This window comes from Ctenocephalides felis, unplaced genomic scaffold (genome assembly GCF_003426905.1).
Source record: "Ctenocephalides felis isolate EL2017-DRISC unplaced genomic scaffold, ASM342690v1 CF-g0.4_SCAFFOLD_01170, whole genome shotgun sequence".
Taxonomy (NCBI): Eukaryota; Metazoa; Arthropoda; class Insecta; order Siphonaptera; family Pulicidae; genus Ctenocephalides; species Ctenocephalides felis.
Genome location: NW_020537324.1, coordinates 32,704,612 through 32,729,015, shown reverse-complemented (window position 1 = coordinate 32,729,015; position 24,404 = coordinate 32,704,612). Strand labels below are relative to the sequence as shown.

At 28.9% G+C, this 24,404-nt stretch overlaps 1 protein-coding gene across 1 annotated transcript in view; it reads left to right on the top strand.

Annotated features, from left to right (window-relative positions):
* Positions 1–14,261: 14,261 nt before the first annotated feature.
* The window catches only part of LOC113367101 (dentin sialophosphoprotein-like), a 217,884-nt gene continuing 207,741 nt past the window's right edge, over positions 14,262–24,404 (top strand). Inside the window, exon 1 of the mRNA XM_026608729.1 lies at positions 14,262–16,420. Within this exon, the coding sequence (XP_026464514.1) occupies positions 14,555–16,420 (1,866 nt within the window). The 5' untranslated portion in view covers positions 14,262–14,554. The remainder of the gene's footprint in view (positions 16,421–24,404) is intronic.

Genomic DNA, 24,404 nt, shown 5'->3' with positions numbered 1-24,404 from the left:
TTTTTCATGAAATCAGCAGAATTTCTTTTTCAACAGTTAATTACAAGAAAACGGCTTAATCGATCTTTACCTAAAACTAATCAGTATCATTCCAACCTTTCGAACAGTTTTTGATTTTTCAAAATCGATTCAGTATTGTGATCTAAAGTGTGGACCAAAATTTTACACTTTTTTGCAATTAAAAATAAAGAAACGGGCTCCGCCGATTGACTGAGGAACGATAGTCCTCATCGAGATATATCGAATGGCCTTTAAATTTTTGAAATCGGTTAGGCGTTTTTAAGCAAACGTCGATGAAAAGTCTAATTCGAACAAACGCTGCTAATTTTGTCAAACTTTGGCGAATTTTTTAAATCAAACGTTTTATCGTAGGGTCGTAATACTTTAGTGTGATTTACAAGACCATGGTATCTATAGTCAAAAAAAATCATAGAAATCGTCGAAAAAAAAATTTCAACAGTAAATTATAAGAAATTTTGCTAGCAAATCTTCACCAAAAACTAATCAGGTCGATTCTCAACCAATTTACTTTTGATAGTCCTCATCAAGATACATCGAATGGCTGTTAAATTTTTGAAATAGGTCCAGCCGTTTTCGAGAAAACTTCGTTTTAAGGTAAAAATCAACTTTTTCCAAATTTGGTCTTATTCGATTGAGAATGGCTTGAAACGTCGAAAAAACATAAAATTATCGAATCGGATTTTTTGATGAAAACTTCTTCGGGAACAATTGATTTTTCTTGAGTTCTATAACATTAATGGTAATCTTTTCAATTCATATTTGTTATTTAATCAATTAAATTATATGTCTCCTACTAATCAAATTATATGTTTATGAACGTGCATTTCGAGACTATCGTTTTTGAAACACTCGTGATTAATGAACAATAAAATCCATTGGGCAATTCGATATTTATCTATTGAATGGGTTTGCTATATGAACAGTTTGTTATTTGCATAGTCTGAAATGCGTTTTGTCAATTTCTAAGCCATATAAAGCCATGGAGAATTTCACTTTCATCGCATGACAACGAAAATATTGATGAAAACATCGATCACCAGCTCTTGGGCCCTTTTAAGACTTTTCGAGACGGCATTGTTACGAGGAACTTAAATTTAGACACCAATCAGAATGATTAATGATAATGAAAACTATATTTTGGTAACCGATGCGCTAGTTAATCGCTTGACTTGCAACGAAGTCATAAAAGTTATATTTTTAGTATTTCGTACTCAAAGAATTCAAACTAAACCCTTGTCGATGATCGCAGGAGCGTCATTATGAAGTCACTCTAATCTTCGGTACATCCAGCGTGGATATGAATAGATTGATTGGGTGATATCTATTTTAATATTATATAAATATAACAAAGACTAGTGGTGTATGGCATCGTGACTTAAGGCAAATTGCTGGAGCTTTTGTACCAAAAGTTATTAAAAAATTTTTAAACAAAAGATTATATTTTTTAAAACTGAAAAGAATTGATTTTAGATAAAATTTCTATAAACTATCTGGTAATTTTATGTGCATTTGTCTAATGATAAATTTTGTCTGCCAAATGGCTTTTTTTACTTTTCTGACTTGATCTCCGAAATCGCTAGACCTGCCTTCCCTAAAATTTAATAAGTTTTTTGAATCATTAATATCCGTTGAACCGATTTACGATTGGAATCTGAACAGACACACAATCAATAGTTGCTTAGGTATGCCCAAAATGTTCAGAAACCTCTGAAACGTAAAGATATATAAAAATTTTTTATTTTAAATTTTTTATTATGAATTATCCTACGGGAAGTTAATATTCACTTTGAGTAAGTGATCCTATAAGTATTGCAATACCGGCATGTGTTTTAAGAAAAATTCTGCTGTTTTTTATTGTTAAAATTGGAAAATTATTTACACAAAATTGCATCTAACTTAATAACTTTAATAATACTAATTATCTATTATATTCAAATACTTGACTTTTTAATTAGATACGTATTTATTTTATATGTTTCAATAATGTTCATTTTACTTCTTAAATAGATATGGGTTCATTTGAGTAGATTTACGAGGTTAGGAATTTATATAATGCTAAACTTTAGGATTCTATAGATGGTTTTTATTTTACAAAGATGTAGAGTTCGACATTTTCGTAGGTTTCAAATATTTTTCGGAATTGAGCTAAATAGTTTAGGACAATGATCGGTCAGGCCGTTTCTTAGTAATTGATTCTTTAAAAAAATCTCAATGATTTATATGATACTTTGTTTGGCGATAGAGAGCCTGGTCTTAAATGAACACACTAAAACATTACAGTTATACGAAAAATAGTTCGATTATAAAAATTAATTCAAATTTGTATTAATCGGCAGCGCTTTTAAAAAATACTCTGACTTGTATTAAGCACGTCTTCGATTTTCAATCATTTCAATCAAGTAAAAAAAATATATTGAATTTAATTATTTTTAACTTCCAGTAGAGCAAGTTATAGTAATCGCAAAAAAATCGAAAATGAAAATTTTTATATATCTTCACGTTTCAAAACCTTCTGAAAATTTTGGCATACCTTAGAAAAAAATTGATGTATGTGTGTGTGTGTGTATGTGTGTGTGTGTGCGGATACAAATTTTCGTCGACGATTTCGGTAACACGGATGAAACGATTTGAATAATTCAGAAAACATTCGATTCGTATTGAGAAGGAGACGTGCTGATTAGTTTTTGACAAAGGCAAGTCCAGCAGTTACAGAGATAAGAGCAAAGAGTGCAGAAAATAGAAATCGAGTTTTTGAGAGAACGAAGCATCCGATTTGAATGATCTAAAAAACATTCAATTAGTAAAGATCGGGAGAAGTGGTTATTAGTTTTTGGCAAAAGCAGGCCCAGCGATTTCGAAGATACAGAGCTAAATGTGCAAAAATGGCAGTTTTTGAGAGAAGTAAGCGTTCGATTTAAATGATTCAAAGAACTTTCTGCTTATTTTAACAAAATAATTGACTTTGTAAAAAAAAATGTTTCAATTTTTTTTTTTCATTTTTTCAAAAAAAAATTTTTTTTTGTATATCGAAAATAATTCAGATTTTATTTTTAATTCTGTCTAAAGTTGTAATATACTTTAAACAAATAATTTCAACTTAGCAATTGAGTTTATATAATTCTTATAAATATTAAACAATGTTACAATATTTATATTAATCTTTTTGAAAACATTTAATATTCCTCGAACATTTCGTTACGGTACAGGAAGTTCCAGCAATTTGCCTTAAGGCACGATGCCATACACCCCACTAGTACAATGCGACTTGCTTTGCAATTGCTTTAAAAAAGTTCAAAATTTCCAAATATAAAAAAATCTCGAATTTTTCACAAAATTCTCAAAAATCTAACTTTTTCAATATTTTCAAAAGAGCTTTTTTAAACATTTTAATTTTCGGTACGGGAAGTTTCAGCACTCTGCTTTAAGGCATGATGCATCACAATCATTGTTAAATTTTGTTATTGTGTTTTTTACATTAATAATCTGTGAGTCAAACCAAGACTTGAAACATGAGAGAGTTTAATTAAAAAGGAATTTAAACCGAACTTTGTTATACCTTTATTATTTGGATGTATGTCTAAGGAAACATATCATTATACTATAAAATATTATATAAGTATATATTTATATTTACATATACATATGTAAATATACACATATATCTAAAGATGATACATACTGACATATCATCCACATTTGCATATATGTGGACTTAGAAACGTGATTATGTGTTACCCATGTGTGGTTACACGGTTACACCTACAACCGTATTTTCTTAGGAACCGTTTGATGGAGAGAGGTGTATCATCCATTCCCCGTATTTCGTATTCAGTGTAACGCCGACCGTTCGAGAGCTAACACGCGCTGGCTCGTTTCTTGGTCTATTTTGTTTTTTCTTCGTTTCAAATTTAACTCAAGAGAGACTGTTATTAGTGTTATTCTAACGTGTTTCGACGAGAAAATAGTGCTAAATAATTACGATCTCCTCCGTACGACTTAAAATAGTTTAGTTGAATGTTCACAGTGCTGGTTCAGTGTTTTTTTTATAAAATAGTGTTTTTAGGATTTGATTATTATGAGTATGGGTATTTTATTGTTTGTACTGTTTACTAATTGCGGTTGATGATTGAGTAATTAAGTTTAATTTGTGTTTTTTTTTTAAATTGGTATTGTCTTTTTAATTGATTTATCAAGTTGCTCATTAACTCTTATTGAAACTGAATACAATTCTTGAGGTTAAGATGGTGCACCTAGAGAAAACTATATAGAGCAAAGTTGACGAAATATATTTTTTATAATGTTTGGTAACTATAATTGTGCAAAACTTTTTTACGAGGTTTTTTCTTCTTTTTTTTTCTCTTTTAGTATTTTGTTAATATTTATAATACGTGTCAGCAAATAATTCGAGTATACTAAATTAGTCATAATGGGATTAGACAACTACTGGGTTGCCATTCATTCAAAAATCCATGTAAACTATTTTTATTTACTGAAAACTATTACTAAATGTCCTACGTGTGACAGATTATAATTAAAAATGTTAAAAAATAATAATAATACCACATGCATTCGAATTTTTGTTAGTAATAGTAACTATCCGTGTAAATAATCGAATTTACAATTAAAATTGAGATTACAAAAAAAAATAATTTTTGTTTCTGCCAAGTTATGTATATTATTTATAAAAACTGTTTTTTAAAAACACTCTGAAAAACCTGTACAAGTTTTTATGGTATAATTTTGATCGTTTCAAGTTGTGATAGAAAAAATATAAAGTTGTTAGTGTATTTTTCAAAATTTGGTTCTAAGCTATTACTTCTATCTTACCATAAAAAGACTTCTTGAATGATATTCTTTTATATGTCTTTGATTTGAGATTTTTTAAGCACTTATTAAACGAAATTATTTTTTTAATATACGAAATAAAATCTATCTCAATTTATTCATTACATCATTTTCCTCTAAATTCAGTTTGATTTAAATTTTTATTTTTAAATAGAAAGCTAGGGGTAAGTTTTTTTTTTTATTTATGTATCTTGAATCTGACTCTATTACTCTACTACGAATGGAGCTAGATAAATGCGTTAACTATTTTTCTACCAAAACCAGTACAAAACATCAAAACTATTGTTTATTATTTTACAAATAATCATTTTCTAGAAAAAGTGCGGTGCTACAACTTACCCCGTATTTGCGGCTAGTTGTAACATCTGCCGGTGCAAGTAGTAACTGAAAAAAAAAACAATACGGACCTTGATAAATTATTCTTTACGTATTTTTAAGATGATTGATATGTTTATAAGTAAGAATTACTATAATTCTATAAATCAAATCAAACTATATAATAAAAATAAAATATATAATGTCTCATATAATAGAAATTTTTATTATAAATCAACGTAATCTACAATTCACATGTGCCCATATATTACAAACTAAAATTTCCACCCGTTTTTCTTCATTCGAATTTGTTTATAGATAATACTTGTTTGTTACAACTAACTTCAAGGTTTTGATTCAACTAACCCAGGTGTAACTCTTTTTAAACATTAATCAAGATAACTATTTAAAACATTAGCAACAATTTACAAAAACAATTTACTAATTTTACGAAATATGATATATAAAATTTTAAATTAGTTAAATTTTAATAACGAAATCAAAATTTTATTATAGTACGCTTATATATTACATGTCAAAAATGATGCACCTGCACATTTCTGTTTACTGCGTCGGCCTGCAGGGCATCAGCTATGACTGCTGGTATTATGCAGGACGGTTTACATGTCCAATTAAGACAAAAAAATATTTTAATGTCGTTTAAGATCCCATTGAAAAATATTACTACTGTTAAACTATTACTACTATTAACTCTACTACTCATCCCCGTTTCATATAGCTCCTAGCTCTTATACTATTGCTTTAAATGCTATTATTATTTCTTAATATTATTAGAGTATTACTATTAGTATAATCCAGTAGTTTTTAAACCTTTTCATACCGGAACCCCCTCCGTACTTATTGTTAGAAAAAATAATGCTCACCACCTTTAATTTTTCTTATAATCTTATTATATAAATATTCAACTGATTTATATGCTATAGTAGTAAATCATATTTTAAACAGCCATAGGACTTTGTTAGTGTACATTTAAATAATTTGCGTTCCTAATAATAATTTGTAGTTTTCAAATTAGTATTTATTTAGATTTCATAATATAGTTTTTATCTTATATATGTTCATCCCGTGATATTCCAAGAAATCGTGCCGGTACGTATGGCAAGAAACTTGTTTTGCAAGTAGTTAAATTGTGATTGAAATAAAAATATTGCAAACTTGATTATCAAATTAATAACTTTAGAATATTGTCTTAGAATTGTATTGATTATAAATTAAAGTTTAATTCAAAATATATTTCTCAAAATGCCTATTAGTTTTCAATGTTAATAATCGTCTGTTCATCTCTATTTTTTTGAAGGTGCACCTATTTCGTCCATCTTTACAATTTGTAAACACATTATATACATAATTTAATTCTGATTTTTAAAATTAATTATTATGCAACATCAACCGTAATTATTAAACTGTTATATTTGATTTCAATGTTTTTGCTAAAAGCCTGAAGTTCAGTTGTATTTTCGATTTCGTTGATGTGAATTCATTTAAAGTTCGAAATCATACTATTTAGCATGATTGATGTTAATTATGGGAAACGTTATATCTGAAACCATCAATCAGATACTAGAACTATAATCATATTTATTATTTCTTTATGCAAATTAATCTCGCCATGTGACTTTAATATTTTCAAGAAAGTCTTTCTTTTCGTTTGTATATATAATTGTATATATGCACACACATACATATAAATATATATATATATATATATATATATATATATATATATATATGGGATACTTGTTTCTTGGAAATATTTGATAATCAAATTAAAATCTAATTCGATTCCCAACTTTTTACTTTGACAGGCTACTGGCAATGTATACATATTTAGATTTGAATTACTTTATATTTACGGATTACGTATAAAAAGAATATTTTAACATTCTGAGCCTGACCAAATTTCAAAAAAAAAAATTAACCTAAGTGCGGTAAATAATTAAATTATTATATTTATCACAGTATCCGATTGGGCTTTGCTCATGTTGCTTTTTAACGAAATATGATCTGGAAATGTCAATCTTATCATAATCAATTAATTTTTCCTTAAATTAATTAATATTTTAACAACAAGAAAGCCGCATGTATAAGCAATCTTTCATTTATGGTTTTCTAAAGTTCATATCTCTATATTGGAATAATAATATCAACCACATCACGATTCTTATTACTTCCCGGTATTTTCAAAGAATTAAATGAGTGCAAATAAAAACCACAAATTACTAATAAAGCAAAGCACTAAAATCATAAAATACTAAGTATCATACTACGAAAGTGCTAAAATCACCACTAATTACTATTGAAACCATTTTCTTCGGTTTAATTATTTAGCTTATATTACTGGTGCAATTTTATATAAAATTAATATACCGTAATTAAATCATATGTTTTATGATTATTGCGGTTCATGGCTCCACACAGCCTTTTAAAATACAACTAGTGGTATATGGTATCGTGCCTTGGCAAATTGCAGGAATTTCCCGTAGAAATAGATAATTATAAATGCTACAACATTGTCTAACAATAAGAATTATATAAGCTGAATTGCCAAGTTAAATTTATTCATTTAAAGTATATAAGTGAGCTTTAGAACTTTAGCTAGAATTAAAATTAAAACTAGAGTTATGTTCGAATACAAAAAAAAATTGAAACTTTAAAATATTTTTTTCCCAAAAGCAATTGTTTTGTCAACACAAACAGAAAGTTTTTTGAATCATTCAAATCAAATGCTTCGTTCTCTCGATTTCTATTTTCTGCACTCTTCGCTCTGTATCTCCGTAATGGCTGGACCTGCCTTTGCCAAAAAGTAATCAGCACATCTTCTTATCAATAGCAATCGAATGTTTTTTGATTGCTATTGTTATTGATTGTAATAGTGGATACACAAAACACACATAAGCACATCCATTTTTTCTACGGTATGCCAAAATATTCAGAAACCTTCAAAACGTGAAGACATGCAGAAATTTTCAATTTCGATTTTTGGACGATTACATTAACTTTTACCCTACGGGAATTTAATAAATATGCAAATAAAAAAATGATAAGATTGCTTCAATGAGCAATTAACTGCGGAATATATTTCTATATTTGTCTATAGCCTGCTTCTTGTTGATCATTTTTGAGGCAAAATATTAAGCAAATGAACCAAGTGATAACATTTGAAAAATTGCTTTCAGCAAAACTTTTTTCTACAAACTACATTGTTTAGCAGTCGATAGGTACTGCAGACTCGTATAGTAGAAGTATGCAAGGACGCCTAGTGCTTGGAAGGTTTTTTCTAATCAATTTAGAAAAGTAATTTTGTAACAGTGGTCATCAATTTTAAACCTGCGCTACGCCCACATATATGCTAAATCGTTCTATCTAAACTCTTTTGTGTCATTGGAATAAAAAAGTTCTATAAATAAACTATGTATCATCGATTGCTTTGCATCATTTAGCGAGCCGCTCAACTTGATAGAAACTGCTATCATTCTACGCAGTTATGCACCCGTCCAACATTTTTTATTCACAAAGGTTAGCAATATGATAAAATTTATTAAAATACTGTGACATGAACCATAATAAATAGCTAGTAGTCAAAATTATCAATAGGATCAAAAAGAATCATAGTAGGGATAATAATCAGGGAACAAAACTCTTCAAAGTCGATTTGCCTTTGTGATTTTTTTAAACATATGATACAAGTATTGCAAGGCGAACAAAATTACATTTAGTCAAAATATCACAGTGGCCTTATTTAAAAATTGGCTAGTTTTAGTGACGTTTCCGCGATTGTATAATGTTAAGAAAGCAATAATCAAAATCCTGTCAAATCTTGTCTTGTCTTGTCCCAGATTATGTGAAGGGTGGTTTTATCACGTTTTTAGAGCTTAATTTATTGTTAGTTGCCAATATTTGCGTTAAAATGATCTTATGCCAGTACTAGTGATTTCCATTATTTTTTTCTGCAATAATCAGGTATTGGATAGAATTTAAATTATTTATTTATTTTGGTTACTTTTGGGATAGAATAGCATACTTATGCAATGCATAAAATGACAATACTATTTCGCAAACACTTCGAGTAGTTAATTCGAGGCCAAGATAAAAGAAAATTGAAACTTGTCAAAGGTGATTGGCTTTTATTTTTTACTGTAGTTACTTTTAAAAATATGCCAAAAGATTCGGTAAAAAGTAGAGACTTTAGTAAAAGTAGAGCATTTGTTCCAAGACGCTCTTTTCCCGTTCTGGTGAAAGTTGGTTACGATGTATGACTTGTTCCTTGACCAAATTATTTATTACCTTCCCATAGGGTAAGTTATTGTAATCGTCCAAAAATCGGAATTGAAAATTTTACATATCTTTACGTTTTAGAGGTTTCTGAACATTGTGGCATACCATATGATGTATGTATGTGTGGATACAATTTTACGTAAATTGTGAAAAAACAATCAGTTCCTATTCATAGGTAAATGTGTTGATTAGTTTTTGGCAAAACCTGGCTCAACCGTTTCGGAGATACGAAGAAAAGAGTGCAGAAAACGGAAATAATTTTTTGAGAGAACACAGCATCCAATTTGAATAACCCAAAAAACATTCAATTTGTAATGATGGAGAGAAGTGGTGGTTAGTTTTTGGCAAAGGCAGGTCCAGCCGTTTCGGAGATACGGAGTTAAATGTACAAAAAGTTGCAGTTTTTGACAGACCTAAGCATCCGATTTCAATGATTTAAAAATCTTACTGCTTGTATTGACGAAACGATTGCTTTTGGGGATTTTTTTTAAAATTTCTTTTTTTTTTAATTTGAAAAAATATTTTGTATTGAATATCGAAAATAATGTAGATTTCAATTGTAATTATAACCAAAGTTTTACAAAAAATGTATTTAAAAAACAATGTTGTTTTTTCCGTACTTACCGTATATTTACAAAATTTTCACAAAGTTGATTATATTTTTACATGTCTTAAAATTACTGACACCGAAGTAATACACCCATTGTAAAATAGCTAAACCCTATTGATTTTTATTTCAAATAAATTTAATCTTTAACTCAATTAATTTCATAATTCAAATTAGAAATAACACAAATTAACCCACTTTCCACGCTATTTCCAAACGTATCATACGATTTTTCTACAGTACCACTCGTATTCTAAATAAAATATTGTTCAAATAAGAATTTATTAAAGACAACAAATCAGACTTCTACACAAGATGTATCATTTTATTATTATTACTCATAGATTTGAAATTGCCTGTGGTTTTTAACACATTTATTTATTCAAATCTCGAGGTTATATTCGACCTTTGGTCACATCTCCCATCATCATTACAATCCAATGTTTATTGATATTGTTACCGTGAGCAATCAGCTTTATTGTTTTACCATTATGATTTCATAATGCTTTATCAACAACATAATAAAAAATGAGTAATCTAAACAATACAATTGTATAAGACGTAAATGAATTTTGTTTGCAAAATCAATTAACCATGCGGAATTTCTAGAATTCAGTAGCTGAGCCGGCGTTGTTCATGACTCACAAATCGTATAAAAAGCGTATGTCGAGCGATAATTGTCATCCAGAGACGAATTGAAAGGACATTACACATTAACTGACAAACATATTGATTAGAATGATTTTTTAATATATTATAATAAATTGTCTTCGCTCTTGAGTAATGGCACAGTGTGCAAAGGGTTGCAAGAGTTTCCCAATGATGCATTCATATATTTGGAGTTCTTCAAAATAGTTGGATTGATACTTACTGTTTAAGAAGAAATAACCATTTGATCGTTTAACCATTTAGCATGTCAAAATGCATTATGAGCTCATGTAGCCGCAAATTTTGGACTTTCGGTTCTGACAGAGAATAAATTTAAAATCTGAACATGAATGTAATTTTTATCAATAATGTAAGAATACATAATAAAAGTAGAAACAATGCAATAAAATCTAGTTTATTACTTAAATTCAAATTAAATTTAATAAGTAGTAGTAGTTTATTATGAAAGGATATTGTGATTTCATTCACCTTTCATTATATACATACATTTCATTATATACATACATTAATCTTAATTTCGTTTTTTAACTTTCCTTAGGTTATTATTGTAATCTTCCAAAAATCTAAACTTGATCGAAAATTTTTGTATATCTGCACTTTTCGAAGGTTTCTGAACATTTTTACATACCTTAGAAAAAATGTACTGTGTTTTTTTACAATTACAATATTTATTACAACTGTTAAATAATTTAACATCTAGTAATAATAATGAACAATTATAATATTATTAATAATATTATTTAATTATCTATGTATGTGTGTGTGTGCGTTTGTATGGATACTATTTTTTCTCCACGTTTTTGAGCGCACGGATCAACCGATTTGAATTGTTAAAAAAAACATTCGATTTCTATTGATTGGGTGATGTGCTGATGAGTTTTTGGCAAAGACAGGTCCAGCCGTTTTAGAGAAAATAGAAATCGAGTTTTTGAATGAACAGACCATCCGATTTGAATGATCCAAAAATCTTTCTGCTTGTGTTAACGAAAATGTTGTTTTTGGAGGAAAAATGTATTTTTACCTTTTCCACTTGGATGCCGTAAAATACATATAAATCTCGCAATTCACTAGTGTAGAAAGGGTTTTTTTTTTTTTTAATATCCAAAACATATTTATTATGAACATCGAAAATAATTCGAATTTTAATTTTAATTTTAGTTGAAGTTCTAAAGCTCACTTATATACTTTAAATAAATAATTTAAACTTTACCATTCAGTTTATATAATTCTTATAAATATTAGATAATATCCTTCATTTTAAATCTTATTGATTAATTTATGTTCGTTTAGGTTTCTGTAAACATATAAACGTTGTCGTCCAATTCATAAAATCTTATTTTTTGTCTATATAATTAGAATAATGAAAGTTGCAGGATTTATAATAATCTATTTGAAAACATTTAATATTTATCCAATATTTTATTACGGTATGGGAATAAATTCCAGCAATTTGCCTTAAGGCACAATGCCATACACCACTAGTTTATTTTGATATTGCAAATAAAATTAATTTTTATTAGTAGTAAAATGAAATATAATACTACAGAATATACTTTGTTGAACTTGTCTGCGCCTCAGTAATAAAATTTTTGTCTTGCAACTATTAAATTCTTGGTTCTTTACCCAAACCTGAAAACTTGTCAAATTAGAAGTAGTTAAATTCCAGCGTTAATTCTTCTATCCTTATTTTATCCCAATATGTACTACAATTGTGTTACATGTCTTCTTTATGACAATATTTCGAATGTTTATACAATTATCAATATGCCATTGTCCAATTCATTTATTACGCACATAGAAATTTTTTATTTAAAAATACTTCGACACGTGCGTTGTCACATTTTAACATGCCTGAAATTGCATTTATGTGATTAAATATAATATATATTCGAGATTGTAAAATAGAATTATTTCGTTGGTACCATCAGTAGTTGTTAATTCGTTTTTGACGTTATTGGATTGTGCTAAGAAAACAAATTAAAGGTAAACAATATTTGTTTAAATTTTTTGATCTGGCTTGAGAAATTGTTTAGAATAAGATTTTTATTAGGTATTATATTAACTATTGTTTACTAAACAAAGTCTGCTAGAATGTTTTTGCTTAACATACTTTTGAACAGAAGAACTTTTAATTAAAATATTTCTGCTTCGACGAAAATATAAATTGCATGCAAATTAATTCTATACAATGGATTTGTGACGATCTTAATACATATTGAAAAAAAATTACTAGTTAAAAATACGTAATAAAATTTATCATAATTGTACCAATTTTATTTATTTATAATTTTCAATTTATTAAATTATTTTAACGATAAGTTGGGTGTTAAGAAAAAGGTCTATAATTAGCATTATATTGGATACTTATAGAAAATATTAAATTGACTTTTTTATATTGTATTCGAAAAGTCTATACTTTACTTTTTTGTCCCATGAATTCCAGCTATTCTATTTTTCTTTCGATGGTCGCCGGTACAATTTTTTCGAATCATTTTTGATGTTGTTTCAATCTTTTTAATTTCTTATACTGATATTTACCGTTCAGTTATATAATAATTATTGTTTTTTAAATTACTCGAATTTATTTTAATGCCAATGGTTATACAAAATTTAGTCATACCTCCAGATGTCTAAATAAATATTTTTTTATGACTAAACATTGATTTTCCAAATTTATCCCACAAAAATTAACCCCACTAACTAAATATTCCATATCGAATGCCAAACAAATTGAATTTTTGATACAATGAAACTTCTAAATAATTTTTGGAATAAGTAATTTTTTTTTTGTATTGTGAAATAATTTAGTAAAGTAAGGCAAAATACGACATGCATTAGTTAGAAAAATTGATATGTCGAACTGATTCATATATTCACCTGCCAAACATATACTGTATCTTATATTATTTTAATTTCTGGCACATCTCAGCTGCTTTTCGGCAATAATGTTGTCACATTACATTTTTCTTACTCACAATCATGATCATATTATCTAGGCTCATAAGTGAATTGAAATTTCTGGCAAGATGACAGTTATCATTTTTCAAAATATTTTCAATGTCAAACAATGATATGTTGTTTTCTGCATTTTTTTCTATTTATTTCTACAATATTACGATATTTTTATAATTATTTACATCTCAAAAATTCCCCTTAACAAACTTCAAGCAGGATTTATCAAAATTTATATAACCGTGCAGTAGAAGTTTGCTTTCATACACTCGTACAGAAAAATTTTATATATAACATTTAGTGATTTGCATTTATTTGTTATAAATTATATTTTATAGTACATAAAATATGAACAGGCGATAGCAATTACCTTGAACATAAGAGCAATTTTAGTTCAGAAACATTGAAATCAAATTAAAAATCTTTGCGTGTAATTACAGGAGCATGAAACAAGAACGAGATAGAATTATTAGACTGTAAATTAAATATTTAAAAAAATGTAAATTGATTTTACGTATTCATTAACATACATTGATTCATTAAGTTTTCCAAAAGGAAGTGAAAGAACTAATGCATTGAGATGCAACATTACCGCAACCCACATGTGAGGTAATAACGAGATGTTCTTTGATAAACATGAATTCGTGCCCAAGTTACCACGGTCTGATTACTACAGCATACGAACAAAGGATCTATTGTTAGTAATCTCTAGTATCTATTCGGAATTAGACAAAAAAGGCGAATTACCCACTAAACAAGGAAACAGTTTATTATTCAGCCTTACCAAGGCTTACAACAATAAAAAGTAAATTACATTATTTAGAACAATATTGCGAATAATTTGTCATAATGATTAGTGCAAAAGGTGGAAGGCCGCCTCCCCCTGTTCCACCACGACCAAGTAAACAAGTGGTTGCTGAAGCTTTAGCTAAAAATAGACCACCTAAACCTATCAGTCATGTTTCTAAATTAATTGATCGTACAGAAAAATCATTCGGAAACTACGTCAACCATCAAGTTATTAAAAAACGAGAAGATCTATTAAATGCCAAAAATGCCACCAACAACAAGAACCCTGGACTTGTGGCTTGGGGTGGAACAGTCATTTACAGGTCGCCTTCATTTATCAGAGACGAAGAAAAGAAAAAATTAGAAGATGCTGAAAGGCAAGAAAAAGGCACAATAAATATCGAAAACAAGTCATTAAATGACGAACCTTCGAAAATTTGTAATATTGATGCAAGTAAGTTACCGAAGCCAAAAGCCGGAAGTCCAACTTCAAAGTTGGATAATATAAGACGTTTCGATAGCATAAACAATAGTTTTGAGAAAACTGAGGATGACATCGTTAAAAATAATATGAATAATATGAATAATATTGTTAAGTGTCCAAGTGTTAAGGATATTATAAAAAGTCTTCATGAAGAAAAAGTAGAGAATAATAGCAAAATAAAGAATAATTCATATACAGGTGTTGCACCAGACCAAACTTTTATCAAGGGAAATGAAGTGAATTCTATACGAATAAATAATATTCAAAAAGAAATTAATATTAATTCTGTAAATTGTGATAATTATGACCTTAAGCCAAAAGTAATGAATGAATCCTCCACCAATTTTAAAGCTTCAACTAATTTGCAAGATTTCTTTAAAAGTAATGCTGACAGTTCAGTATCAGAAACCTCATTAAATATGAGTAATGGCAATCTTGATCATTACAAAGAAATAGTTGAAACAAAAAGTTTGAGTGAGCCTGAAATAATTATATCTAATAATGCTTTGAATAATGCAGAGCCTAATAATAAAGATATACAAGTTAAAAGTAGTGTAACAAAAGTTGCCATAGCACCCTCTTCAGATACACAAATTTCTATTCCACCAGTGGAAGAAACACGTGTTGTCATAGGAAGTGGCTCTACGACTTCCGCGACTCGTATTTTAGCAAATGGAGTTCCTACAACAACCACGACTATCGAGATCCGAGGTGGCGAATCCACGACTTCCTCTATAATTAGCAACACTATTAGTAATTCAGTGCAAATTACATTGTGTAGTACTGAATCTTCTAGAAGTTTTGGAGATGCTTCTTTGTCAGTTCGACCTGAACCAGAAGGCGGCGAAACTGAGAAGCTCGATATTGAGAAACCTAGAACTGCTTCTCCGCCATCTGTGAAAAAGTCTGCTATTACTTTTAGCGATATTGCTAATCATGAATTACTGATATCAGAACTCCAAGATATGAGACAAGAACACAGGATACGGAAAAGGCAACGGCAACCTGATCAGGAAGATTTAGCTTCTAAAACGCGTTTAGATAGTTCTGTTGATCAAAAATCTGAAGCATCATTTGACGATCAAGATTTGGATTCTATAAGTACATCCGATTGGACGGAAGTGTCGAACGACGGTGCAGAAGTGGTTTATTCTAGTTGTCGTATAAATTTAGACAGTAGTGACACTGATGTAGTTAATTCTCGTGAGAGACGTGATAGTGGTAACTCGTCATCTAATAGTGAGTCTCCATCGCTTTGCAGAATGTCTGCTTCATTACCGCCGGGGCTACCACCCCTGCCGAAGAGCCTGAGCGGCTTCGAGCTTCGATCCAGCGGTGCTGGTCCTCAGTCTCAAGGACGACCACCGCCGCCTGAACCACCGCGCACTGGCAGACCGCAGGCGACACTCGACACGCAGTTGGCGGTGCTCAGAAGAGAAATGGTAAGTGATTTAAATTTATTGTTTATTATCATCTACGATCAATACTTATGTAATATAATCAATCTCTAGGTAAATGCATAATCTCAAAGCATTAAGTAAATTACAAAAATATTTTTTGTATATAGTAGGATTTGTTGGTTTTCAAAAACTGGTTTTGAAAAGCTGCTTTTTGACAAAAATTATGAAATTCGAAAACCGGTTTTTAGGGAAAAAACGATTTTTACTGTATAAATGGAAAATGACAAATATACTAGATGGAACTTGCTTTGATGGAATCTTAACTGTTCGATAAAATTTAGAATAATATCAGTCCATTGTTTCCAGAAAGGTTCTGTGTTATTTTTTGTCTAATGTATATATTAATTTAGATTATTATATCAAAGTATATACTAATTTAGATCAATATGACTTCTTGTTGAAGGAGTGAATTGTTCTACTTAAACTTAAAAAACAGTCTTTAGCCCTAGAAGCCACAAAGCTTAACTCGGTTGCGAGAGTATTTTCTATTTTGGAAAATTTTGTGAAGAAACAAAAGAAACTTCTAAATAACAAATCGATATGCGTCTTCAGCTTTTAGCAATGATATTTTATTAAACAAAAAAATAATTAAATATGTGAAATTAATTAATTAAAATTGTTCGGAATAGTATTAAAATTGCCGATAATTTTTTTTGTTATTACAGAATATTCGAGCAAAAATTGATTTTTTATATAAAATTCGAAAACCGGCTAAACCGGTTTTTTGGAAATTTACAATTCGAAACCCGGTTTTCTGAAATGTCGGTTTTTGTATAAACTCTAGTATATAGATTATTAGTACACCTACCCCCGTTTTACACGGTACTCGTTTTACACGTTTTCGATTTTACACTGTTTTTGAAAATAATCATTTTTAACGAAATTAATGTTGCATTCACCCGATATTATAAACATTGACCTATAACTTGCTTATATCTACAATAATAACATTTTAATTGTTTTACTGTCAAAATATACCACTTCAAAATGTATGTTACAGTTACCAATTTTTAGCAGTCTATGCCTATGATGGAAATATGTAGATGATACAGTAGATGAAACTCAATGTTTTATGATCCAAACTAAATTTTGTATGTGTACAAGCTAGTTTGTTTGAAATATCAAAATGAAGAGCATCATTTAGGTTTTAACATTGCTTTTAATTAGTGTTTATATATAGTTGATAACGTAAATTTATTCAAGGTGAGCAAAAAAATAGAATCATTTTTTACAAAATCTTTAATTTATAAAATAAAAGGAAGGTTATATCAGTAAAAACCAATTTTAATTTTTATCTATAAAGAAAATGTTATATTGAAAATAGTTTTTTTTATATTTGTTTTTTTATTGAAATAGATTTTCTTATAATTTATTAAATATGTGCTAAGTCTTGTTTAAATTTCTATTCAATTTTCTTCATAATTAGCACTTGTGCCGAAAGCTAAAAAGTTGGTTTGCTCAATTTTCGTGCAATTCCAATTGAATTTCGTAATTATTAGTATGAGTTGCTAGTTTTACCTACCTTTGGAATTTTACGTTCTGCAATTTTCTCATTCATAACGTATTGATCGTACTCGTTGTACATATCATTTATCATTTTCACATATTTGATGGGTAGTTCTAATTTTTTTCTCAAGTAATTGCAAAGACTCAATTTATACTTTTATACTATACTTTTTGAAAAACTGGGACGATTTGGGACAAAGTATCTAAATCCGGAACAAATATTGCTTTTAGAAAAACCCGGGACATAAGCTGGAAATCTGGGACTGACCTAGTCAAACCGGGACTTAATAGTCGCATTAATATTTTTATACGTATAGTTTTCATTCTTTACCAATGAAACTGAATATTTCTTACACTCAAATCATATACATAACTAAAATAAAATTATATATAAAAACAAGCACTTTCACAGTTTTCTCAAGAATTTCTTAATATATATCGATAATCATTTGATTGTTAAAGAAAATACTACTCTCATATCTTGAAACTCTGGCTTCTGTAGATACCATCATATGAACAGCACATGCTTTATATTTGATTTGCAATTTGCGAAATACACATACCTGGTCTATATTAAATGATATAACGCATTTGTGCCATGCCGCGATGGTAGCCATTTGAATAACATAGAGAATAATTACTTTAATTAACATCTTGCAGAGCTGTTAGATGTTAATTTACTTTCTATTGCGCAATGGTGTTAAATTACATATCTAGGAAATTCGCGAGAGTACAATAGTCAGTCCAGTAACAGCAGTCTTATCAGTGTATTTATCGCGGAAATGTAATTTCATTGTTATTTAAATTAATTTAATTTAATTAATAAATCTAGTTTCTAGAAAAAGCATCACACGTATCATATCTAATTTTGTAGATCTAATTTTTATTAAATTTCAAACTAACTTCATAACAATTATAAAGCCACATTTTTAAGTGCTTTTTGAAGTGAACAACAGTATTTGAACTTGGTACTAAATTTTATCATACCCACTATATCAATGACATATATTGAAATCAGTAATGTAATATTACAAACTCATTGTTTCATTATAAATTCACGTATTAAAGGACTTTCATATTCTCAGAAGTATTCAAAGGTAATCTCAAATTTTCAGATCACTCATATATCAAATCTAATTGTTATTATTGCAAATCAGTTCTTTCTTAATACGTACTGCAACACTTAATGCTAATAAAATCGAGCAAGATATTTGTTAATTATTTTAAAAGGTTTTATTTAAGTTTTACAACTTACAACTAAATTAAATAAATTATTACTAATATACGAAAACAGTAAGTATTTGAAAATAACCCAATCTTCTTACTATAATGAAATTTAGGCATTATAAGACGTATTTTTTTGTTTTGTTGGCAACCAAATAAGTGCAGCTCCGTTCTTTAGATTAATTAAATTTTTAAGATTGCTGACGTAGTCCAAATGTAAAATACCTTTTGGATTGTAGGCAATTCAGATGTCAATAACTAAAAAATAATTTCTTGATTCATTTTTTGAAAAGTTGTTGAATGATGGAAAGTTTTTGAAAAGTCGTTGAATGATGGAAAATCAAATCGAAATTTTGTGGCAGATTTTGCTTGTTTATTTCTCAAAAGTAAAAGGTCATCTTTAGTTTACGAAAAGTTACGCACTGTTTATGGTGACGAAGCCTTAGTAAACGGCAGTTTCAAAATTGTTTATATGATTTTGCACTCACGAGGGAACCCTCAGGTTTACTCTTCTCGGATGTTGATGAAATTTCGCATGATGATAGAGTTGAAAATCAAACCGAACCCCTTCAAATATAATTGGCCTATGAGAAGTGGTTAGAAAAACGCTTTAGTCTTTCAGTTGAAGTTGATTACAAAGGAATTGTCTACTTTGAACTCCTACCACCCAACCGAACGATCAATCTAACGTCTATACATAACAACTAACAAAATTAAATAATTTGGCTGAAGAAACGTCTGAATTCGTAAATCTAAAAGATGATATATTCAATCATTGACACCACATCCACACATGTTTTGCCACATCCATCATATAGTCCTGGGCTCTGCACCATGTGATTACTTCTTCTTTCCATATTTAAAATCTTCTGGAATGGTGCTCAATTCAATAATTATCATAATCCAAAGTCGTCTTAATCAAATTGTATCGAATTCACTTTTTAGCTAATAAAAATCAAAAGTTTTTGTGAAAATGGGACAATAAAGCTCATTGAAAAATAAAAAAAATCATTGATTGAAATGACTATGCATTACAGAATAAAGTTATTTTGTTGGCAACCTGATATAAATAAACAAATATATTTTTGATGAAGTAGATGAACCTGTTAAATATATTTCACATTTAAAAAAAATAATATATAATAATATTATATAATAATAATAAATTACATGCGAAAAATTAATTGTAAATGCGGATTCTCTAAAAATTTCATAGTAAAACGTATATAATAGGTTGTCAAATATCTCCCTTCCGCTTTTTTGCTATTGGTTTATAATACAAAAAGGCGGAAGGGAGATATTTGACAACCTAATATTTTCTTCGCAGTTATTTGATTCCTATGTACCTCGATAAAAATATAATTTTCTTCCTAAATTTATTCCAGTAAGAAAATATTATTCACCAACCATCTACCTTTTTCATGTCGTATTATTTGTATAGAAACAACAGACATCCTGTAAACTCGACCTTTGTCATAAAGTTACACAATGGATCGTAATTTAATCAGTTTATAACGGCAGTCCGCCGGCATAAAAACGGCAGCGCAATTCATAAATACGATCCGCGCCAATTACCAATGCGCTGTTTATTTTATGCAAGTATTTCTACTAAAGTTATTAACTTGTGATGTTTTTTTTGGCACGGTCTTCTTAGGCGACTGGCACCAGTGATCAGTTTGTTTATAGAATGGTCTATCTATATAGCTTTATGCTTATGAATTTATAGGCATTTGCTAACCAATATTTTATTGGCTCTGCAAAATAAGCTAAAGAGCTAAATTATAAGCATTTCTATTCTATTGCCTTGGCAAATTGCAAAACCCGATAGGTGTTATAATTAACTTAATCTATCGAAATTGGGATATAGATAAAGTTTCCAAGTGTTTATTTCGAAAATCAAGTTTTCGCTTTCAATTAAATCTTAACAATGCGATTTCTAATTGATCTTTCTCGCACATTTAAATTATCTGTATTTTTATTAATTATATTGCACAGGCACGTGCTTGTGTGTCCTAATATTGTAGCTTTTTATTCCATATTTTAATGAATTGAAAATGTTTGAATTATCACATCATAAAAGCAACTTTTGACACAAATTTTAACTATGAAATATTTTCAAATATGACAAATTTTAAATATGAAATAACTTTGGCAAATTTTTAAAATTAAACGACTTATCGTATGGCCGTAACATTTTAGTATGATCTATAAGACCATGGTATCTATTGTCAAAAAAATTTTCTATAAAATCGTCGAAAAAAGTTTTCAGCATTTAATTACAAGAAATTGTGCCAACGAGTCTTTACCAGAAACTAATCAGGTCGAATCCCAACCCAACAAATTTTGAATTTTCAAAATCGATTATGAGCTAATTATGAGCTAAAACGTGGACGAATTTATTTCATTTTTCTGCTATTTACGAAGAAATGGCTCGGCCGATAGTCGCGCAAATCTGACAAACAATAGTTCTCATTGAGGTACTCCATCGAATGGCTTGCAAATTTTTCATATCGGTTCCGCCGTTTTTGAGAAAACTTACACGAAAGGTAAAAAATCGGCTCACATACACATACACACACATACTTTTTCTAAATTTGGTCTCATTCGATTCAGAATGTCTTGAAACGTCGAGAAAACATAAAATTAGTAAATCGGATTTTTTTATGAAACAAATTTCTTCTTCGGGAAGTTAAAAAAACTATTTACATATATATATATATATATATATATATATATATATACTGGTATACAATCCATTTTTAGCAAGTATGCCGAATGAATAATAATATCTTGAATTGATATTAAATCGAAAGTTTTACACCGTCGATTTCAGGCTTTTTCAAATATATAAGTGCGACAAGATAATGATTACGAATACCAAAATATAATTATACGTTTAATTATTAATAAGATTTATGTGTTTCTGGTATTGATTAATCAGCTTGATAGTTTTTCGCTGGTCGATAAAAAAGCAAATATACGAATGAATTAAACTACATTGGATAATATTTTCGACATTTTTTCTAATGATGAAAGACAACAAAAATTGATCACCCGTTTATCGGTCTTTTAGCAGGGTTAATGTTTTGTAAAACACTAAATAAATCTCCGAAGAATCCTATATATCAATGTCGGATTTTTATTATTTTAATTGCTCTTATACTCGCATATAAGTTTCTCTCTATAATACATCGTTTATATCGAAAGCATGGCGAAGAACTTAAATATATTGCAAGTTAACCATGATATTCCTAAGAATTTTAATTTGCTCATACGTTGTGTTACAACGCTGCACAAGTTTGGGGATATAATAACTAATTTAACTTCAAGTCGAAAGCAAAAACTCACCGATGAGTTTAAATCGCGCATGCAATTGCGCGAGGAAATATTTCTATATATATTTCTTTAACATGTTACTATGTGGCCATTATCATACATGATATACTTTACAGACACAGCTAAATGACAAGCAGTTGCTTTAAAAAATAAATGGCGATGTTTATTTATAACACTCTGTAGAAACCTCGTTGCATCGTTATAGTATATCCAATACTACTCGCTAAAGTTGTAATGTTATGCATAGAGCAACATAGCAGACTAGGTAAAGAAATGAAGAGTTTTTTATAAATAATTTTCTCGAGCGAAATATTAAGTCTAAAACAGGTTAAAATTTATTTCAAGTTAAAAACGTGTGTAGCACAAACTATTCCCAGGCTTGATTCCATCCTCGACGAAGCTCGATATCAAGCAGCATGATAAAAAGGTCCATGGTATGAGAGCACCACAAAATCAATGATTTTCTTCTCCTCCCTTGTTTATTATTCTCTTTACCGTTTTCGGAACACTTTTGCTGCTTTCTTCTATTTCTATTGGATAATATTTGAAACTTTGATTAATGGATAATATTTGAATACTTTGAAAGAAACGACATTTGATATATAAAAATGCTTCAAAATCTGTGAATGAATTCATCAGTTTTGAAGTAAAACTTTAACTTCTCGATGAGATCATTTCGATTCGATTGTGATTAGTTGTCGTGTGTGTGAATAGAGATCTGTCGTTGTATGCGTACCGGCATCAACTTTGTATGCGTACCGATATCAATAAGGAAATCGGCATAGATAAATAAACATTTTAAAGTTAAATCGTAGCACAAATCTTGATTTAATGAAAAATGCCTAAATCAGAAGAATTTTTTACCCTGTTCCTTTAAAATAATAAAACAAAATAATCCTTTGGGCTGTGTACTAAACGTAAATTTATTGATTAGAAATTATTTCTATATTATTCGTAGTTTCTATACATTTTTGAAGTTATTACAATGAAAAATACTTTTAGGCAAGACAGATATTACAGCTGTTCTAAGAATGAGATTATATCGCCAGCGAACAGTGAAAAAAATACAAGCAGTCAATGAATGTATGCTAATTTTATTATATGAAGTTCTTCAAACACAATTACATGATGAGTGAAGTTGCGAAAACAACATTTGTTTAGGCTATTGTTCTTTTTTTTGCGTAGTTATAGAATTTTAATATAACTTTCCTTCGATAATTCAGGTTGTTGGGATACAATTTAACCCTTGTAGCTGTGGACTGTATTAGACACTGATTTGTTTGTATATTATGTATTTGTTGCAGTTCTAATTACAATCACTGATTTGTTACTAAGTTATAATGAAAGAAGATATATTTATTTTTATTGGTCATTTACATGTTGTTAAGCGGACTTTACTTTTAGAAATGAACAACTAGTTCAATTAAAACACTCCGCTACCTCCTTTACCAGGGGTAGCAACCATTCTGTGTAAAGCTTAATGCCCTGAAGTTTGTCACCTTCATGGCCAATATATAAAACGAAAAGACGTCCGGACAGCTATATAAAACTTAAAAGGAGTTATATTACTTCAAATATCTACTGTTTTCAAAAATCTGCAAATTATTTTAATACATTTTTAATAAAAAGTTTTGAACAAGAATTAGTTATATCCACAAATGGGATTTTACAGCAATTAGCCTGTAAGCACAATGACATGCAGCACTTGCAACGTATATAAATAAAATACTAATATTTATCATTAGTAAACTTTGTGCGTTATATTGAGTTAATTGATTGTATTTATTAATATTATATCTTTATTGCGGCACAATTCGAAGATAAAATTGATAATGACTGGCTTTATATCAAGCAAATTGGCTTATCGTGCAACGAATATTTTTGACCTAAACATATATGG